Source organism: Microtus pennsylvanicus, chromosome 5 (assembly GCF_037038515.1).
Source record: "Microtus pennsylvanicus isolate mMicPen1 chromosome 5, mMicPen1.hap1, whole genome shotgun sequence".
In the NCBI taxonomy this organism is placed as follows: domain Eukaryota; kingdom Metazoa; phylum Chordata; class Mammalia; order Rodentia; family Cricetidae; genus Microtus; species Microtus pennsylvanicus.
The window spans coordinates 77030026-77050937 of NC_134583.1; the positions used below are offsets into that span (position 1 = coordinate 77030026).

The following is a 20912-nucleotide window of genomic DNA, read 5'->3' on the forward strand; positions in this document are numbered from 1 at the left end:
ATGCGTAATCTGTGTGCTAACGTGAAGGACCCTGGGAATGAGACAATGGTCCTGAGAAAAATATCATGGCACCTGCCGTGCCTTCATTCATGTTCCCTTGGTATGAAAGTGCCCCCGCCCCATACACACACCAGAAACATGAGAGGGAGATGGTGGCCTTCATACTTCTTTTGTATATAAACCTATCACTCTCCAGAGATATAGAGTTCCAACATCCCACCGGTGTTGGGCCCCCATATGATTCTAGTAACATGGGTTGTCACTAGAAATGAGCCTGAAGGAACAAGTCACTGGCTAACAAGTTGTTCCATGGCCTTCTCAGTCCTTCAGCCCCAAACTTCCCACCCTCACTCTTCAGTTCCCCCTAGGAAGCAGTTCCTGTGGGCAAAGACAAAGATGGCGTGATAGCAGGTCATGCACAGCTTCCTCCAACCCTCTGTGTCCTCCCATTTGCTGGAGGGTCTGGTTGCATGCTTCGTTTCGGGGAAACTGTGACTGACTCCCTGGTTGTGTGACCCAGCCTCCACAGCTTCTAAGGGGTGGCTGAGGCTGCTCTTGCCCTCCCCTTCCAAGTCCGGGAGCTTCCATGGCCACAGACAGGACTGGGGTTAGCTTCCCATGTCTAGATCCTAGCAGGCTACTTGAACCTGGTCTTGGGAAGTCCTGGGAAAGTATTCAATGGAATAAGAAAGATAGGTTTATAATCAAACTGATAGATGGGTGGATTTGGAGTAGAGTAAAAATAAAGTGTGCTTTTCTGGGAATAGACCGCTTTGTTCATTCCAGCTCTGCAGACTGCACTAGCTCCACGCCTCCTGCGCTCAGCACTTGGCAGGCGCGCAGTGAATGCTAGTCAGCTCCAAATCCTTGGAGCTCGGCGTGGATTTAATGCCTCTTTCACACATTTTTCCCGCACAGATTCGTGTCTGTGCTTACTAAGTAGCCTGCGCGAGTTTTTGAGAGGGGATGGCCAGGGATCCTCCGACAGGTTGTCACTAGGCTTAGAATACAAGTGGAACAATAAAGAGACACCAGATGGCTGGACAGGTTGTGACGTCTACAGTGTGTCTCCCTCTGCTGGTCCCAGCCGGAATTTCAGCTCTGAGAACTTAGAGCACCGCCATGACAGGAGAGAGGGATTGAGCTTCACCCTCCTCAAGGGTGCTGGCCTCGCCTCCTCTTAGATCACTGAGTGCTCGATGAGGGAGATTATTAATGCCGGGGATGCAGCACCATGTTTCACCCAGGAATTCTACACCTCTGGAGTTGGAGTGAGGCAGTTAATAATTCCCAATCAATTACGCCACAGTTTCCTCTAGTGTATGTAAAGCACCATGGCATTGTTCAGGAACAGATTGGAAAGGGAAAAGGCAGCGTGTGGCGATGTGTGTGGAGCTGCCTGTCAAAGGAGAGCCTGGGAAGCATGGATCCAGTTGAGGGTGTGTGTCCCCAGCAGTCCTGACCTTCAACGTGGGCTTTATAACCATGCAGCCTAACTTTGCCCAGTCTTTCACCATCCACTGATTCTCAACCCTCGTGGGGTTACTGTGTCCATGACACAAATGCAGATAGCAGCCCAGAGCGGGTACTCAAGCAGAGAGCTGTTTATGTCTGTGGCTCACTTTATAAATCTACAATGCGCCTTTGGGAACTAGGAAGAGGAGAGGCCATGTGTGCCGGTGGCCACTGACTAATTGTACTGGGATGATAGTTCCAATGTATAGGGATGGGGGTTGTTTCATCTCGGCGGGGCTGCCTGCTGAGAAGCACTGGGTATTGCCTTGTTCCTTCCAGGCCTTTGGTAATTACAAACATTAGTGTTCCCTATTGGAGTGCCAAGTGTCTACTGGCCTCAGTTTTGAGGTCTGGTTCATCCACATCCCTCATGGAGGTTCTGGGTAGCAGATCTCAATAAGGATGGGGCAGAGCCTCTGGGCTGACTGTGGATGAGGTTCCATGGACAAGGAACAAATCTGTGCTGGGCGGAGCCATTGCCTGCCTCTATTGGTCAGAAGTCCTCAAGTAAGGTTTTCTACACTACGGGGTAGTCACCATCACTGTCGCTTCTAATGAGGGTTGAATGTGGTTGGGCAAAGTGGGGGCAAAGTGTGAATCCGAGGTTACTGCTTGTGGGGTCCTGGTATAAAAAAGCTTTCTCTGTGTTGACCGTCTTGCCAACTGGACTGTCCCCTGCATCCATCCAACCTGGTAATCACTTAGCTTTCTCCTGAGGCTGTAAATGGCTCTGCGGAGCAGGAAGTTAGTACAGTCAGAAGCAAGGTCTGGAGGGGGCTGTTGAAGTGGACCAGGAGAGCTCAGAGCCACTGGATGGAAGAGGGAAGAGAAGGACCCTGAAGCTAGCCTCAAACAGATTGGCCAGGAGCTCCTGTGCCAGGTCTGGAAGGAATGGATTTGGCCAGCCTAGTGAGAAGGACCTAAAAGGCACACGGGAGGGTGCTGGCATCTGTTTACCCAAGATAGGACACCCACCATAGATACAACTTGGCCAGAGAATGACTGTGGAAGGGAAGTGGTGAGCAGTTGGTACTGGGGGACATGATATCTGGTGTGCCAGGTGACTCATTAAGATGCCTCTTTTAGCAATATGGACAAGACTGAGGTCTGGTCACACTCCATGCGGTTCATCCTTAGCAGTGTGGGAGTTGTGAGCCGTGGGAACTCTGGCCAGACCTGCAGGTGACCGTGACTGTACCTCCACAGTGTGGGAAGACAAAAGAGACTGTGAAGTCGGGAGGCAGAATTCTTGGCTCCCTTGGAACCTGTAATGAGTTCATCTCTTAATTCTTTCCCCTCCCTTTCGAGTGAGAGCCTTGTCCAGGGCCGGCTACCCAGGAACGATTCTAAGTAAGTCCTTATCTCTTTGCAGGTGTGCCATGGAGCCCTTCTGTCCACTCCTGCTGGCCAGTTTTAGCTTGTCACTCGCCAGAGCTGGCAACGACACCACTCCAACAGAGAGCAATTGGACCAGCACAACTGCAGGTAAGAGCCCTACCCTCATCCCAGCTGCCCCTGTTACTGCCTCACATGGTCCCCTCCCAAGCACCCCGGACTACTGGGGGAACAGGGGTTCAGTGTCGCAACCAGAAAGCCGAGCGCGTACCCTTGACCAGAGCTATCTAAGTGTGTCCAGGGAGGCTGTCCACCTGCTGAGGAGGGCCTCAGCATTGGTGGAAGAAGGAGAGCGTGAGAAAGCCTGAGAGGGGCCGTCAAGATGACTTGGGGACAAAGAGCCTCTGTCAGACCAGAGAAGCTGAGTTCGATTCCTGAGACCCATACAGTGGAAAAGGAGAAAACTGACCCCTGAAAGTTGTCCTCTGACCTCTCCACATGCACTGTGACTGATGTATTTGCCCACTCATTGACACACACAATTAATTAATTGATTTAACAATAAATTCTGAGAAGTCTGGCTGCGTAGAGCCCTATTAGGCCAACGGTTATCAAACCCTGACCTATGGGTTGGCAAATGTGAATATTGGTTTGATGGTTTGTTGGGTAACTTTTTCTGAGGAGATATGATCAAACAGCTATTTGCCCAAGAGAAGACATCCCCCATAGACCCAAGAAATGACAGCGCCCATGTCTCCCTTGGTGAGCCAGTACATAGCTTGGGGTTACGCAGGGAAGCAGGCGTGACTCAGAGGCAGCTGCCTCACTGGAAAGCCCACTCCCGCCTGGGTAACAGCTCACGGGTCCTGTCTCATGCCTGTCTCCTAGGCAACTTGTAAGCAACCCCACTGAAGACTCCCTCCACCTCAAACACACCCCTGGCAATTCATCTATGGCTTGTAAAACCTTGTGGGTCTTAGAGCTTTCTTATGTTTTGTGAACTTCTGACTCCCCTTCATGAGAAGATGTTTCAACATTGAGGAAATTGCCACACAACAGGTCTAATAATGGTGATGAAGAAATCATTGTTACAATATTCTGTAATATTGATATGTGGTGAGGTTTCTCTTTTTTAAAAAAAAGGAATCACTAATTTTAGAGAGGAATGAGGAGAATTCTTGGGTGTCTCATGGCTTCTAGGAGATGGGGTTGGAATGAACAGTGCCATCCTGTCCTCATGAGAACGTTAGGACAGATACAGTCCAGGGCTCCCCTCACTTTGTAGTTTAAAGGATACAGAAGAGGAAAAAGCACACTGGTGTCCATGTGATATCAAGGAGAAAGCTCACGGATATTCCCAGTGACACAAGGTAGACACAGGGACCATGTGCTATAGACTAAGTAGGATTCCATTGAGAGGAAATCTCCAGGACCTGAATAGCATGGGCAGGGAAAGTAGTGAGCAGTTGCTTCTGTTGAGGATGAAGACAGGAGGTATCTTACTGGAGACAAAGAAATACTCTAATAAAAGAAAAAATATCAGCCGGGCGTCGGTGGTGCATGCCTTTAATCCCAGCACCCGGGAGGCAGAGGCAGGTGGATCTCTGTGAGTTCGAGGCCAGCCTGGTCTCCAAGAGCTAGTTCCAGGACAGGAACCAAAAGCTACGGAGAAACCCTGTCTCGAAAATCAAAAAAGAAAGAAAGAAAGAAAGAAAGAAAGAAAGAAAGAAAGAAAGAAAGAAAGAAAGAAAGAAAAAATATCCTAATAATAATACTGTAATAGCCAGAACTGCCTAACCCTGGAAAGTTATTCACCTTACATTGAAAATAGGTGCATTTTCTAACATATCAATTTCATCTCAATTAAATTAGTAAATATTTTGCAAAGCGAAAGTGAGGAAGAGGATGAGGAAATGGAGAGAAAAACCAAGAATAAGTCTTCTTGGCTCTCACCGCCTGGGTTCCAACCTCATTCTCTGCTACTTGTTAGCTGAGTAACCTGAAAGGCCTTACTGAACCCCTCTGTGCCTCCCTGCCCGGACTCAGGAGGCATAGGTGGTAGCCGTCCCGGCTCTTGGTTGGCAGTGCAGTGAGCATTACAGAGATAAGCAGGCTGGACCGTCTTCAGGACACAGCAGCATCCCACAGCGTTGGCTTCTGCTGTGGTCTACAGGGAGCAAGCTCCAGATTCGGTCATTTGACTGGTTTCTAAAAGTCGGGAATGCTGCTGCTAAAATCCCGCAACTCTTTCATTGTGTGTGTGTTTTAATGGATTGTGCTGCACCCAGGGAGAGCTAGGCTCAGGGCAGATGGGTGGAATCAGGATGAGCAGTTGACAGGGATTCCCTGCAGCGTGCCCTGGTGTTAAAGTCAGAATGAACTTGCAATGGCAAAAGCTAACCCCTGTCTCTGCACCTGCCCTTATTACATACTTGCTCCATTCCTGACAGGGTGAGGCCTAGCCACACTGGGGCAGACCATCTGCCTTACTCAGCCTATGGATTCTAGTGTTGATCCCACCCAGAAATCCCCTCGGACGGCTGTCTCTAACTGTCTTGGCGGCCGTGCACCAATCTAGTTTACACATGAAATTCAACGTCCTGCTTGGTCCTTGCAAGGCTTAAAGAAAACCCAAAATGTCAATATCCTTACAGAAACACTCTTTAGAAAAAGTCCATGGAAGCTGGTGCCATCCCAGTGGGCCAGCTTCGCCCCGTCAAGGGCTCTACAGGGTCTCCTGTCCCTAGATAACATCCTAGAGAGACAGTGACCGCCCTAAGGGGAGGAAGAAGTGTCGTGCTCCATGGAAGCAAACACCAGGCTGAAAGCACCCTGGCTGGCTGTACTGTCTTCCCACTTCCTCCTTGTCGTGACACCCAAACCCACAGCCACAAACAGCCACAAAAAAAAAAAAAAAACAGACGCTGCAACTCATGCCTCTCTGCAGGTTGCTTTCCACACACGGGTTCTCAGCAGTGTCCTGCAGCCTTGAGCATCCCAGACCTGCCTCAAGGACAGTGACCTTCTCGAACATTCACTAAAGTCTTCCAACCCACACCCCTAGCTTCCCTCACCAACACTAATCAGCTGGCTGTTTAGGGTACCTGGGAGACTGTCCGTATGTCCCTGTGAGCATCTTAAAGTCCTGAGGACAGAGTATCCATCTCCTCACAGTAGGGGTAGGAATTGTCGGAGTCTGTGACAACCCCACAGGTGGTACTGAGTCTCCTGTCCATGTCTAGGGCTTTCCGGTTCATTTGAAAGCAAGATTTATTGGTTCATAACATTGTCATGGGCAGGAAGTGTTGCTTTCAGGAAGAGAGGACTGTCACGTGACCTCAGCACCCAGAACAGAAGCAAATTCTGGTTATGTCTCTTCCGGGCCTCGGCCGCTTAGCAGCATCTGTGGTCACACTGTTAGGAGCTATGAAGGCCTCAGGTTACATGGCAGCTCCTTTGTCCTGGAACTTGGGAGGTCACCCCAAGTACCCTTTAAAAGATCTGGCTCCTAGCCGGGCGGTGGTGGCGCATGCCTTTAATCCCAGCACTCGGGAGGCAGAGGCAAGCGGATCTCTGTGAGTTCAAGACCAGCCTGGTCTACAAGAGCTAGTTCCAGGACATGCTCCAAAACCACAGAGAAACCCTGTCTCGAAAAACCTAAATAAATAAATAAATAAAAAGATCTGGCTCCTGAAAAAGTATAAAGTATCTTTTGAGGGTTAGCCCATTGCCAGAATGTGCCCGAACAACAGGAAATGGCTTCTTTTCATCATTGGCCAAGATGAATTCAATATTCATCACGACGCATTTTCTTAGACAAAGAATTCATTATAAATATGTAAAAATTGTAAGAAAATGTTATCATCCATAAGACATACAGGAAGAACCCTTGAAAATTAACAGGTAAAAAAACACAGTAGGAAAAGAGATGAGGCACTGATTTGCTTTACTATTGCCGTGATAAAAACCGTAACCAAAAGCACCCAGGGAGGCAAGGGTTAATGTGGCTTATACATCCCTATCAAGGTCCTTCACAAAGGGAAGTCAGGGCAGGAGCTCAAACAGGAACTAAAGCAGAAACCAAGAAGGACCGCTACTTACAGGCTCCCTCACTGGCTCCACTCACTACAGGCTCAAGCTCAAGACCCCCAACTTAGGGATGGTGCTACCTACAAGCAGTCTGAGGTCTCCTACATCAACCCGTAATTGATAAAATGTCCCCCTGATGTGACCATAGGCCTATCTGAATAAGGCAGTCCTTCAGATAATTCTGGGCTCTGTCAAGTTGACAGCTGAAGCTATTAGGAGATGTCAAATACAACCAGGGGAAAAAATAAAGTATCTAATTAATTCCATTTTAATTATCTTGCAAAGGAGCCGAACTCTCTAGAAATAAGAGAAAACTGAGTCAAAATATTACTGTGTTTTTGCCTGTCCAGGAGAAAGTGGCTCCCTCACAAACCCCAAGTGAGCATGGGCGTCAGAAGCCTTGGGAGATCATCTGAAATTTTCCACGGTTGTTTGATAATGTCTGCAGTGGACACAAGGGTTCACTTGTAGGAGATGTCACGCAGAAATCCTGGGGAGACAAAGTGCACAAGTTAGGTGCTGGAGAGAAGGCTCAGTGGTTGAGAGCACTTGTTGCTCTTCCAGAGGACTCGGGTTGGGTTCCTGCCACAACACGGCCCTTCACAACTGATTGAAACCTCAGTTCCAAGAGATCAGACACCCTCTTCTGGACTACACAGACACTTGCACACATATGGAACAAACACACCAAGACAGACACACATGCATACACATAAACACTTATTTTTTATTTTTTTTGTTTTTCAAGACAGGGTTTCTCTGTGGTTTTGGAGCCTGTCCTGGCGGTGGTGGCGCACGCCTTTAATCCCAGCACTTGGGAGGCAGAGGCAGGTGAATCTCTGTGGGTTCGAGGTCAGCCTGGTCTACAAGAGCTAATTCCAGGACAGGCTCCAAAACCACATAAACACTTATTGTATTGGAAATGATTCTCCTTTTTTAAGGATAGAAGTAGAAGTGCAGGGAAGAGCAAAGTGGGAAATAGTCTCAAATACCCGTGCGATCTGGGTCCATCCAAAGCGCAGGACTGCAAGCAGCTGGGACACAGAATGAAGATGCTCACCCAGCACGGCAGCTCTCTGGGCTCAGTGGGAAAGGTGAACTGGGGTCCTGCTCAGAGAGTGTGTCATCTGGTCACATCATACATAGCATCAGTGTTGGGATGTGTCAAGGGGACGATTCTGAATAATCTAAAGTTTGGGGTTTTTTCCTTCCTGAACAATTCATAAAATAATAGTACTTCCTGCCACCCATGCGGTCTTGGATGACTGGATGGAGGAGTGAATCTATTTATTGACCAAACCTGCATGTCTACGAACACAGCCTCATAGGAGAAAATGTACAGGAAGACACACTCCCAACGTCATGTCAAGGAAACAAAGCAGTTGGCCTATGTATGGTCACTTTGTCTGCATTTACTTGGATGTTTATCACATAAACATTCATGGGCCTCTGGCCCACGAAGCTTTATGGACTAGAACCCAGAAATTTCTGCAGTCCAATCTTTCAGGAGCTGTATTGTCTCTTCCCGGAACACAGCTCCTCACCGTGCTCCCTGTTTTTCCTTCCCTCCTCCCCTCTGGGGACCCCTTAGAGATACAGAACTCCCCTTCATTGAAAGAGTACTATCTGTTGCAAATTGGTGCAGTGTTCCACATGGTTTGGAAAGAACTGACACACACGCCCCCGGCCCAGTTGGCCCATGGCCCTCTGCATGGTCCCTCTCAACAGCAGATTAGTCACTGGGGGAATCTGTGTCCCCCACAGAGGAAAAAGATCCAGGCCACACCTCACCTGCAAACCATTGTCTTTCCAGTATCAGGACCGGATTCTGTGTAAACAAGTGTGTGAACACATACATGCAGGGGTGCCTCTGCCTAAAATCTACGTGAACACACATGTACTCGCTCACATACAGTTGGGAAACCTAACATCATTTTAGGGAATAAGGCTGAGCTCTCTAGAAAGACCCAGAGTCGGTGTGACCTGGAAGCAGCATGTGACTATAGGATGTCCCCTGGGAGACCTCATGCCTCCCTGGGTCGAACGCCACTAGGGCCGAGGGAACACTGCCCCTAGTTGTACAAGGGTTTCTTTTCTGGCCCACACTGTTTATCAAAGTTCAATTTAAATCTAATTACCCAAATCGACAACTTCAAAAGCTTTTACATAAAGTTTGCAATGTCTGAAGTAAGTAGTCTGGACCTATGTTCCCAAAGTTTCTGATTCCCCAGAGCCAGAACAAGCCCCACATGGATTCCCATGTTCCCCACCAGCCAGTCTGCTTTGGATATTCCTACTGCCCTTGGAAAACCTAGGGAGTTCTGGTCCTGACTTCTGCCTTCCTGGACAAACCTCATTAGAAGTCACAGAAATCAATTTGAGGGCAAGCGGTCCCCCTGAGTCGCTTGTTCTGCCTGTGTGACAACCCATCTACAGCATGGGACATCCGATTCATGCCTTGTGGAATCCCCACGTCTGTTACCACAGCCTGTCCTCCAAGAACATGGACAAGGCCCAGGGGAGAACTGGTGGGGCCCAGAGGCCTCTCTGACTGCAACAGAGTAGACCTTGTGGCTGACCAGCTTAGCGACTGCTCGTGCAGAGCAGATGCTGAGCCAGAGGCTGACCTCTGGGCAATGCAGAAGTGGGTAGTTTCACTGTGGTGACACACTGAGAAAAGATAGTGAGCATTCCTGGAAAAGAAGAAGGAGGCTTCCCACGCCTTCTAATGGCCTTTGGCCAAAAATGGATAGAGTTGAATCAGGGTACCCTGAGCAATGCAACTCCCCGGCACTAGCTCAGCCCTGCCCTTCAGTTCCAGGCAGCTCTCAACAGCCCATGCTAGAATTTGCTCCAAGTCCTACCTAGCCCAGGGTATAGCATTCCTGAGTCACAAACAGGAAGTCTTGGATCAAGCTGCTCCAATGGGCAGGTTTAGGCTGGAAGGAAGGGACAGATATTCCTACCTGTTAAGCCTAATACAAACCTCTGGGACAGAGCCACAGGTTGCTATGGGTCACAGCCTCTGGATTACATGCACAGAGATGGGAAGACAATGACCAGATTTGAGACTCCTTTGTGGATCCCCGAGCTTCAAGGGACTTAGGCTGGCCCATGGGAGGAAGGACGTGAACCCCCCCCCAACACACACTCAGCTTGGGAACAGTATTTGGCACTCTGGAACTCAAGAGGATGGAAATCTAGGTACTGATCTCCAGGGCCCTCCCATGTGGGGCGTGCTCACTCCTGACAGCTTTTGGTCCTCAACTCCAGGACATAGCCCTCTGGGCCAGTTCAAGAGAGGAGCCAAGCTGGTTAGCTGGAGTAGCAGGCTTTTGATGGAACCCTTTGGGTGGGAACGTTGTGGAGATTAGAGAACACCCTAACAGGCTGAGAGGGTCACCAGAACCAAGGGCCAGGGACACTCAGAGAGTGGTGGGTGCACAGGATGGGCAAGCAAGGGTGCTTCGCGAAGGCCAGAGGTCTCTGCACTCCTGACATTGTGACAGAGAGTTCACAGCCCTGAAAAGCCAGCCCACAATGTATTTGTTCCTCAAGAACTGTACCCAGCCTTGGGGCCAGCCTGTTCCTTTATGCCTGGTGTTTCTGCCCCAACTGGGCTGAGACACAACAGCTGTTCCCTGAGGGGTCTCCAGCTTCCTCTACCTCCTCATTGTGGAGAGGGGCTAGGTCAGAGGTGCTCAGAGAAATAGCTGATTAGCAGCGTACATTTGGGTACAGGGGCCTCAGACAAGACACGCCATCTTATTCCTCTGTCGCAAGAACTGATGGGAGATCACTTGCAAACTGTACCATGTGGTGTGCTACGGGAATCCTCCCTCATCCCTACCCGGGATCCTGATGGGGGCTCTGCCCTCTACCATCTGCCCACCTACAGGCCCTCCAGACCCTGGTACCTCCCAGCCACTGCTCACCTGGCTGCTGCTGCCTCTGCTCCTCCTCTTGCTCCTCCTCGCAGCCTACTTCTTCAGGTAGGAGTGTCCCCAGGCGCTGACGTGCCCTAACCAGCTCCTATGAGGAAATGAGTGTGCTGGAGGCTGGGGGTGTGGGCCCAAACAGCTCAGACACCAGCTGGCCGGCCTGAGCTGCACAAGGCTCAGCCATGAGCAGCCGAAAGAGCTTTTCCCGGCTCACCTGGTGGGTATGGCCACACTCGGGGCTTGGGGATTCCTGCTGGGCCAAGATCTAACACATCTTCTGCCTCTAAGGTTCAGGAAGCAGAGGAAAGCCGTGGTCAGCAGCAACGACAAGAAGATGCCTAACGGGATCCTAGAAGAGCAAGGTATTGTACACGGGGTCTCCGCGCTGTCGTGGAAAGGGACAGGCGTTCACAGCCCTGTCCAGCTGTCACTTACGCCCTTCCCTTCTCTCCAGCTCCGCCTCAGTTCGTGCTACCGCTTCCTAGTAACGTAGAATTTCTCTATATTTTGGAACTTGGTGTCAGAGGTCATTTTGCCTGCACAGAAGAGCGGATGTCTGAGACATTTCAGTTTGTGGGTTTTTTTTTTTTCTTAAAGAGACCATTCATATCCTGTCAGGTTAGCAGGGCTTTGCCACCTAACATTTCACATCGAGGCCTTTGAAGTCAACCTATGGTAAGGCTCCTACTTGTAACGAGAAGTGTTCAGTTGACACTGTGGTGCCTCAGAATCAAGCTGGAAAGGACACTGCTCGGTCCAAAGCTACTCTCTCTTCTGAAGGAGTGTCCGTTAGGAGACATGCCTGGCTTAGATTCCGGTTGTGTCCTAACTTGTAAATGCTGCCTACAAAAGCTTGTTTTTCTTTCTGTGTCCCAATGGCAGACAAAGAAAAGGTTTTAAACACAGAGGTTCTAGCTGAGTGGGGTGGCACCGACTTGTAATCTCAGCGTTTGGAGGTACCTGCTCAGGCAGGAGCATCACAGGTTCAAGGCCAGCCTGAGCTACATAACAAGGTCTCACTTCAAACAGCCAAGGAATCCGGGGATGCATTATCAGTGGCGCAGCACTTGCCCGGCATATGCGAAGTCCCTGGTACAACCCCCAGTGTGACAACTAAAAGCTCAAAACACTGCTTTCTACTGGTGGCCTCAGCTTTGCCATAACTTCCTACATAGCTGTGCCTGGCTTGAGGTTATGTGCCTGTCATCAGAACTCAAGTGAAACTTTTGAACTCAAGATAGTGAAGGGGCTAATGCAACCCCCAGAGCTTGGGAGAGTGTGAGCAACAGAGAACCCCACTGAGCTGTCGCCTTGCCCCTAGGGCTTGGGGGACCTGCATGCCTCAGTAGACCATCACATGGTGCCAGGGCACCTCTGTCCTCCAGCCTGCTCTTCTCAGTTTTCTGCACATCCCAGAAGCCAGTGAACAGGAAGAGTGGGGCTGGGAGGGGGACAGAAGCCCACAGGCTTCTACCAGTTCACCTGGCTGAAACCAAAAGCTGCCTTGAAGCCACGTCTGTGGCATAGACTCGGTGAACTCTGCAGATGGGACAGGGCCTTTTGCAAGGGTGAGAGATGACTTATTCTACTGACCTTATCAATGTCAGCTGTGAAGAGAAACCTGTGAAGAGAAACACCAATCCCTGACACTGCTCACACCTCATTCTGAGCTTGTGTGAGTGACTTGTTCAAGCCCCTCGGTCCACAGCCCACAGTCTCCTTTGCAATAACCACCTCTCCCTGCCTCAAGGATGGTTAGTTTCTCTGCATTGCAAGGTATGGGGTTTGGGGAAGCAGTCCTGTGTGTTGCCAAGAAGAGGGGGCTGCAAGACGGAGATCCTGGCAGATTCCTGTCCATTCTGAGTTTATATCAAGAGCCCTGTGATTCTGCTTCTCTGACTCCAAACCTGGACCCTGCCACGTGAAGCTGCAGTAACCCTTGTGTAGGTGCATAGGCTAGCAGGAAGGATGAGGGGCAGGTGAGCTAGTGAGCAAGACCAAGAATGCAGTGTCTGTGATGGACAGGAATGTTGCCATCACTTGCTGAATAGAGGGTGTGTTGGGAAGCAGATGTTTGATTTAGTGGCTCAGGGCTGAGTTAGCCCCAGGGTGCGTGATCTGAGAGTGCTGCTCACCTCCCACTTTACAGATCCATGAGGAATGCTGTCAGACTGTCCAAGGACTGAGTCACCCATGGGCAATGGATCTAAGTGGCTTCTCTGTTTCTCCTGACCCTACAGAGCAGCAGAGAGTGATGCTGCTGAGCAGGTCTCCGTCGGGTCCCAAGAAGTACTTCCCCATCCCGGTGGAGCACCTGGAGGAGGAGATCCGTGTGCGATCAGCAGATGACTGCAAACGCTTCCGTGAGGAGTTCAATGTGAGTGCTCCAGGTCTGGGCCACGACGAGGAATGGCAGGACGGTCAGAACCAGTCATTCTCGGGACTCCGGGGACCTGGTGCCGATTGCAATGCTGCTCACAAGTGGGGTCTGGAGAGCCTGGTCCCTAGTGCTATTCCCTTCATTGGTGCTCACTGCTCCTTGTGAAGTGAGATGTTTGCATCTGATGCTCCTAAGGGTTGCAGCCAGCTCAGCTATTGGGTACCGTGTGTATCACCGGTTGTGAGAACGGTTCTGCCATTTGCTGCCTAGCGCAGGTGGCAGTTTCATGCTGAAGGCTGCAGACAGCCTCCCACCAAGCCTCTTGTCACGGTCCCCAGGAGGTTGAGCTTCTGACCAGATCAGCAGTTGTCCCTTTGAGCCATTGTCACGGCACAGTTCAGTAGTTGTGGAGACTGTCTGCAGGGGACGCTAACTCATGTTCAGTGTGTGTGCGCGCGTCTCTGTCGCTTGTGAGGAATCCCTCCCACAGCCTTGGAGGAGAAGTGGCTCCCTGAGACATGCATGCCCTTGCCCACATACGGTCTCATAGTCATTCTCAAACTCCCAAGACACAGTGCAGATGGGTCACCCCACCCTGAAAGTTGCCCATTTCCTCCCTAAAGCGGCCCATTTCCCTTTTTTAAAGTTTTTATTTTATGTCTATTTGTGCCCCATGCATACAGTGCCAGAAAAGGCCATCAGGTTCCCCAGACCTAGAGTTCCAGGTGGTCGTGAGCCACCAAGTCAGCTCTGAGAACGGAACCCGGGTCTTCTACAAGAGAAAGTGCTCTCAATCTCTCAGCCATCACCCAGGCCCAAGTTGTTCATCTTTTTATAATGTCTATGAGATAGGTAGGCACGACGCATTGTCGTAGATACAAGGCTCCATTCTGTTGCTGTTTTGATGTGTTTTTGCTCGAGTCTTCACCCTGCGTGCAGGGCTGGGAACGGAATGTTGGTCCTGAGCAAGCGTGGGTGTCCAGGGATGGCCTCCTGGGCCTGTCTCTGTCCCAACGGTGTCACATCGGTTGTTCTGCTCCGGGTTACTCCCACCGCCAGCCACCAGGCTGGGGACGGAGACTCTGGGGCAGCACACACGTGAGCCTAGAGGAGGAGGTGTTCAGGCAGTGCAGTGTGGTTGTTTCCAGAGGTGGTGTGGACAGTGATGATGACCTGACTTTTCACACAGAGATGCCTGGGGGGGACAGGGGAAGGCGCTGGGGGGCGGAACCACCCTTCACTTACTTTTCAGCATCGCACCCTCCCCTTTGTCTTGCTTCCCTTCTTATTGCTGCCAAGTGTGTTTTCCTCCTCCTCCTCTTCTTCTTTTTGAAAATTAGGTCATACTGAAAGATAGCACTCAAGCACTGGTGTTTTGAAAATTTACAACTGAACGGCAAAAGTTAATTCTCGTTTTCCAAAATAGCTGTCCCGCACATTGCTGGTAGAAGCTTGTCCCGCCCTGCGGCTCCCACTTCCCCTTCCACTTCTGCTGTCCTGTGTGGGGTACCAGTGACCTTGCTGTTAGTGGAGGGTCTGGGAGTGGCCAGGAGCAGGGTGAGGTAGCTGAGAGACTTGGCTTAGGTACAGAACTCAAGAGGACACGAAAAGCACAGTCGCTAAGACTTGCTATGACTTGATAACTTCTTTAAAATAGCAAAACAAGGAGAGAGATGGCTGAACCAGCCTGAGCACACTCAAGAGAGAATGACGTCAGTGAACATCCCCATTGCCAGGGACCCCACAACGGGCTGTGTCATGAGGTTATGGATCCCACCACTATTTAAAAATTGGATGTTTTCACCCTTATGAATTTTGAACATTAAGTTAGCTTTTTAGAGGAGATGTTTCTGGGCTGATAAGATGGCTCAGCGGGCAAAGGCACTTGCCACCAAGCCTGACAACCTGAGTCCAATCCCAGAAACCCACATGGTGGCAGGAGAGGACCGATTTGTGACAATGGTCTTCTGACCTTCACATTCATGCCATGGCAGGCACGTGTGCACACAGGCATGCACGTGCAAATGAGTAATTGTAATCTCAAAACTGTAAGAAGAAAACATGATAGAAAAGATGTTGCCTCGAGGGCTCGTTTCTGCTGATTCTTGGCTTCTTTGGGAGCCTTGTAAATTTTATACCCTATTCTTCCCCCTCCTGTCCCTCCCAGCCTGCCTCTGTGTAGTCCTCGGCTGTGCAGAGTCCCCCTGCCTGGCTATGGGCAGCTAGAGATACAGTGGTGGGGTAAAGTATATGCAGCCTGCCCCTCTCTCCAGTAGAGAACTGACCCTGTCCAAGGCCATACCTCTGTTATATCTCTCTTCTGCCCAGATCAGCCGCTCTGGTTCTTAGAGAACACATTAAAGTTGTGTTTCCCTACCCTCCTCCCCTTCTCTGGTCTGATGGCCCCTTCCAAAGGTCCTGGGGTGGGGGTGGGGGATCTGAGTGAGTCTCAACATGTGTCTGGACATTGCCGTACTGCCGAGCCCAGGGTCAGGGGAACATGAACTTGGGGATAAGAAGGGGTTTGTTTGACCTTGGGATCGTCAATCAGTACAGCTTGCCTGAATGCTTGTCTAGGCCTGGAAGACTTGGGATGTTTTCTAAACCTCTACCTCAGTTTACTTCTCTGTGAAATAGGGTTTTCCCTGCCCTATGGGACTTTGGTAACACATTAAAAAAAAAATAAGTAGGGCTGGAGAGATGGCTCAGTGGTTAAGAGCATTGCCTGCTCTTCCAAAGGTCCTGAGTTCAATTCCCAGCAACCACATGGTGGCTCACAATCATCTGTAAAGAGGTCTGGCGCCCTCTTCTGGCCTTCAGGCATACACACAGAATATTGTATACATAATAAATAAATATTTAAAAAAAATAAAATAAAAATAAAAAAAAATAAGTAATAGGTAACACATGGATGAGATGCAATTTGCTAGTTCCTCCTGGAGAGGGCAGATCTCTATCCTCTTCCCAGTTCCTGAATTCAATCCTAGAAAAGGAGGCCTCTGTGCAGGGAAAACCCTTCTCTCGGGAGCGTCTTCCCACTGTGTCCCAGCAAGCTGTGTCAAACTATGGGCCTGGGACCTACCCTATGAAATACATACAAAGGGGGGTGTTTTCTGTTTTATTTTGTTTTGTTTTTACAACACAACCACAAACCAGAGCAGTCCCCTGATGCTGATGGAGCAAAGCAGACCTCCCACAGAATGCGCAGAGGGTCACTGTAGGCTGAACATCTCCAGGCCCTCCTCCCTGGCGTACCAGGCAGCCGAGAACCGTGGTCCTGGGTAGCCTGACCGCAGGAAAAACATACTGGGCCCAATCTGCGCAGGGAGCTGTTCAGCTTTCTTGGATCTGGAGGACACAGAGAACTTTGCCTGTTTCTGCCCACCTCCCCTAGTCCTGTCCTCTGGGAGCCTGGGGGTGGGGGGACACGGTGGACCACCTCATCTCTTTGTCCCAGCCCTCAAGGCCACGCAGCTGTGGAAAGGGTGGCCAGAGCCTGATTCCTCTTTCCACTCAGGCTTCGTCGGCCACTGCATTGCAGTTACTTTGCCTCCCTTCGCTTTATCCAGTTTGTCGTTTTGAATAGGCTTTATTTTTAGAGCAGTTTCAAGTACACAGAAAAATTACATACACCCTGGAGATGTGTACCCCGTATCTCCCTCAGAGCAGGTCCCTCTGTCGTGGGCCGCCGGCGGGGGAACGCTCCATTTGTTACAATTAATAATCGCTACTGGCGGTGTTATCGCTGAGCTCCGAGGATCTGCTCGTGCTGTGGGGTTTTGCCAGCTGCAGGGTTTCATGTGCCACTGTAACTGGGTTTTGTGTCCAGGGCTGAAATCTTTTGAGAAGGCCCTGGGTTGTCATGGCAAATGCAGCATCCAGTGAGAGCCAAGGAGGTAGTGCCAGCCCAGCCCTGGTGGTGAATCAGAGCTCAGGCACCTGAGTGTTCATACCTGGGGACCAAGCTGAGAACTCCTCATTGGGATGGCTAGGATGACCTCTGACTGGTCCCTCCACGCTGAGTCAGGCAAAGCCTCTGCCTGTGGCTATGAACTGTGGCGGCCCCAGAGCAGAGAAGGGGGTGCCCTGCAGCATTCTGAGGTAAGCCCCTGTGGAGAGCTGAGCTGGCCACTGAAGACACTCCTGCCTGCTAGAGCTATCATCTGAGGCTACTCTATAAAGCCAGACCCCAGCTCCCAGGGACTTGGAGCGGGACAACGAAAACAGGAAAGCTCATGTTTCCCGTGCTTGGTAAAGGAGTCCCTCCAGGTCTGACCGCCTCTTCAGCCAAATGTCTCCAGCCACTCTTTCTTGGGTCTGGTCCCATGTCATTGACTCTTAGGCTAGCTGTGAGGGGAGGCAGAGCCATGCATTTTCTCTGTGCCTGATTCATTACAAACACTCAGTAAGTAGGAACAGTTTTTCCTTGGAGCCCAGTCCTAGGACCTAGTTGGTCCTGGATCCAACCGGAGTCAGATTTAATGTTGACAGGTGTGACTTGAAGTACACAGTACTCTTCCCCCTGCCTCTTCTGAGTCTGAGGAGGGGCCCAGAAGCAAGCAAGAGGCGAACAAGTAGAGGCAACCAAAAATCAGAGGCAGGTCCTGAGTTCCTTGCTTGTGCTCTCTCTCCTTCTGCTCCTGATTTGGACCTTGAGAATTATGTCCGGTGCTCCAATGTGGGTCTCTGTCTCTGTCTCCTTTCATCACCTGATGAAGGTTAATATTCAGGAGGATGCCTATATGTTTTTCTTTGTGTTCTCCTTATTTAGCTTCTCTAGGATCACTAATTATAGGCTCAATGTCCTTTGTTTATGGCTAGAAACCAAATATGAGTGAGTACATCCCATGCTCCTCTTTTTGGGTCTGGCTTACCTCACTCAGGATAGTGTTTTCTATTTCCATCCATTTGCATGCAAAATTCAAGAAGCCCTTGTTTTTTACTGCTGAGTAGTACTCTAATATGTATATATTCCATACTTTCTTCATTCCCACAGGGCAGGGAACCCTGATTGCTCTTTGGGCTGAGGAGGGAGGGGGACTTGACTGGGGGAGGGGGAGGGAAATGGGAGGCGGTGGCGGGGAAGAGACAGAAATCTTTAATAAATAAATAAATAAATAAATCAGAGGCAGGGTGGCTTCGGTGGTAGAAGGAACTAGAAACCCACATGGCCACTTCCATCCCAGATGTGGTGGCTTCTCAGCGACAGCATCCCAGCAAAGCGAAACTTCCGTTTCACACTGACACGCCTCAGCTGGGCTGCCGAGGTCACTAAGGTGATGCATTTGGAGCCTCAAAGAGCCCCAAACTCCTAGCTGCTGAATCTGGGGACTGGAGGGTGGGGGCTGGGAGAATCAGCATTTCTACGGAGCTTCTAGGCCCAACCCTGCTGACCTGACCTGACCTGATCCGATCCACAGAGATGTCTGAGTCCTAAGCATGGTGCGAGCTGTGTCTTCAGTGCCTTTCCAGGATCCTTCTCCTCCTCAACTGCAGCTTAGGCCAGGGTCTCAGCACCCTCTTCTTGATAGTCTTTGCTTCTCTGACTCCTGCACTAGGACCCCTTTGGGATCAGTTCACTTGTACCCGAGGATTCCCTTCCTGGGCTGGACTTCCTGTATGAACTGGGGCATGATGGGATTGCGATATGAGTGAATTCCTGACCTCGCAAAGCTTAGGGGAGAGCTCATTGTCCGCCCCGTGTCTAGTGTGAGGCCTGAGGAAAGACATGGGTGATGGACAGATGGTAGTTTTAATTCCTGGGCTTGGTAGAGAAGTTGACAGGAACCTGGGTGTAGATTCAACAATGTTCACTCTGTTCTCTGTTTCCTTCCAGTCATTGCCATCTGGACACATACAAGGGACGTTTGATCTAGCAAATAAAGAAGAAAACAGAGAAAAGAACAGATATCCCAACATTCTTCCCAGTAAGACTTTGTTGTTGTTGTTTATTCTTTGTCTTTGCATGGTCTGTGACATGCGGATTACACTTGGCAGCTTTTTGGTGACCATGTGCTCAGTGCTCTTCCCAGGGAATCCAGGGCCACACTGTCTTGAGGGCTTATTTCCCTGCACGGGGCGTGGGTGTCCTGGCTGCTGTTGACTGCGCTGGTTGCTAAGCATACAGGAAGCAAGCTGGGCAGGAATACTCCCCACAGGCTTGGACACCAATAGGCCAGGCCTCTCCTGCCAGATTCACTCCTGGACACCAGTCTAGGCCTGTTGGTGGCCTCAAGCAGCACTTTCCTTCATAATCTGTGTTTGAGGCTTACCTGGAGCAAATCTTCAATGTGGTCTATAGTCCAGAACCAAAGACCAAAGCGGTAGAATGCAAAGCCCACATGGGTTTGGCACCCTTGAAAGAAGGCTTAACAGACCTTACTCTAACCTCAGCTGCAGACAGTAACCGTGAGCTGGGGAGCGTGGTTGCCCAGGAAGTGTCAGAGTTAGGGTGCAGGCTGCTGTGGGCTGGGCCTCTGTTGTGACCTGCTGTAGCTGGCTGAGCCTGGTCCTGAGGTGCCTGTCTCAGCCGCCAGGACAAACCCTGCATGTTCCCAGCTGCCTTTTCAAAAGCTGGCCCTGGAGGAATGGCAATCTGCAGGCCTCCCCCCTCCCACCTCCCTGAACCACAGCTTTACCCTTCAGGCCCACAGGAGAGAAGCCACAAACAACTCCACAAAGTTCAGGTTGGCATCCTGAACAAAGGTCTCCTGCTGGTGCCAGAGACCCTTGCTCTTCAGGAGTGCCTGGTGGGGACAGGGAGCTGGCCACAATCAGCTTCAGTGTGCTGTACGTACGCGAAACTGTGACCTGTCTAATATATGATCTAGATTTCTAGTACTTTCTGGAGGTGGCGGTTCCCCGCTGTCCATCCGCAAGGTTTTTTAAGAGATTTCTGTAAAGCCTGCCACCTAGAGCAATGAACTGCTGCTTGTCAAGGCCGAGGGAAGGGGAAGTAGTTGTACGGCAAGGCTGAGAGGGTTGCTTGTCCTAAGTTTAGACTTTACTGCGGAGTGGGTTGTGGAATCTGAGGAAGAAGGGGACCCTTGCTGTGGCTCAGGAGCTCCAAGGTAAGAAAGGCCACAGCAAGAGGGTGTCAGGCTCTTCAGAGTGGCGTGTGTTCACTGATAATTGAGATGTTCAAAGATCAGTTTGGGCTTCTAATGTAATGCTTCACCCTTCTTGATGAGTTAAATTTATGCCTTGATTTAGTCCTCGTGTGTTTGGGACTATAGGTTAAGTTAGATCCTATGATCATGGGCTTTACAGAAGTCTCATATAAACCTTGGGCATGGAGCTGCTACCTCCAGAGAGTGCTAGAAATCTAGCCTCAGGTCATCTATCAGACAGGTCACAGCTCCTTGTGCCTCAGAGCTAAGGACATTCAGGGCATCTTACCAAACTTTCTCTCTCAGCCATTAAACCTGCTATCTTCCAAAGCTAACACAGTCTTACCCAAGAATGTTTCTGAGACAGAGGTGGCAGCTCACACCTGTAGTCCCAGCAGCCCCTAGGCTGAGGCAGGAAGCTCTCCAAATAGAGGCCAGCCTGGGCTACATAGCAAGTGAGACCCTGTCTCAGAAAAGATTAAAAAAAATGGGATGGAGAAAGGGAGAGAAAAGAAAAGAGACAGATGACAGACAGACAGACAG

At 50.3% G+C, this 20912-nt stretch overlaps 1 protein-coding gene across 3 annotated transcripts in view; it reads left to right on the plus strand.

Moving 5' to 3' along the window:
* Positions 1-20912, plus strand: part of Ptpre (protein tyrosine phosphatase receptor type E) — a 146670-nt gene that overhangs the window by 99306 nt on the left and 26452 nt on the right. For 2 of the 3 annotated variants that reach the window (XM_075972586.1, XM_075972583.1), the window contains 5 exons: positions 2888-3000; positions 10838-10931; positions 11169-11242; positions 13121-13257; positions 19097-19187. In XM_075972586.1, coding sequence (XP_075828701.1) covers positions 2895-3000; positions 10838-10931; positions 11169-11242; positions 13121-13257; positions 19097-19187 — 502 coding nt within the window. In that variant the 5' untranslated portion in view covers positions 2888-2894. Of the gene's footprint in view, positions 1-2887; positions 3001-10837; positions 10932-10990; positions 11098-11168; positions 11243-13120; positions 13258-19096; positions 19188-20912 lie in introns of those variants that run through there. The other variant, XM_075972585.1, reaches the window with a different exon arrangement.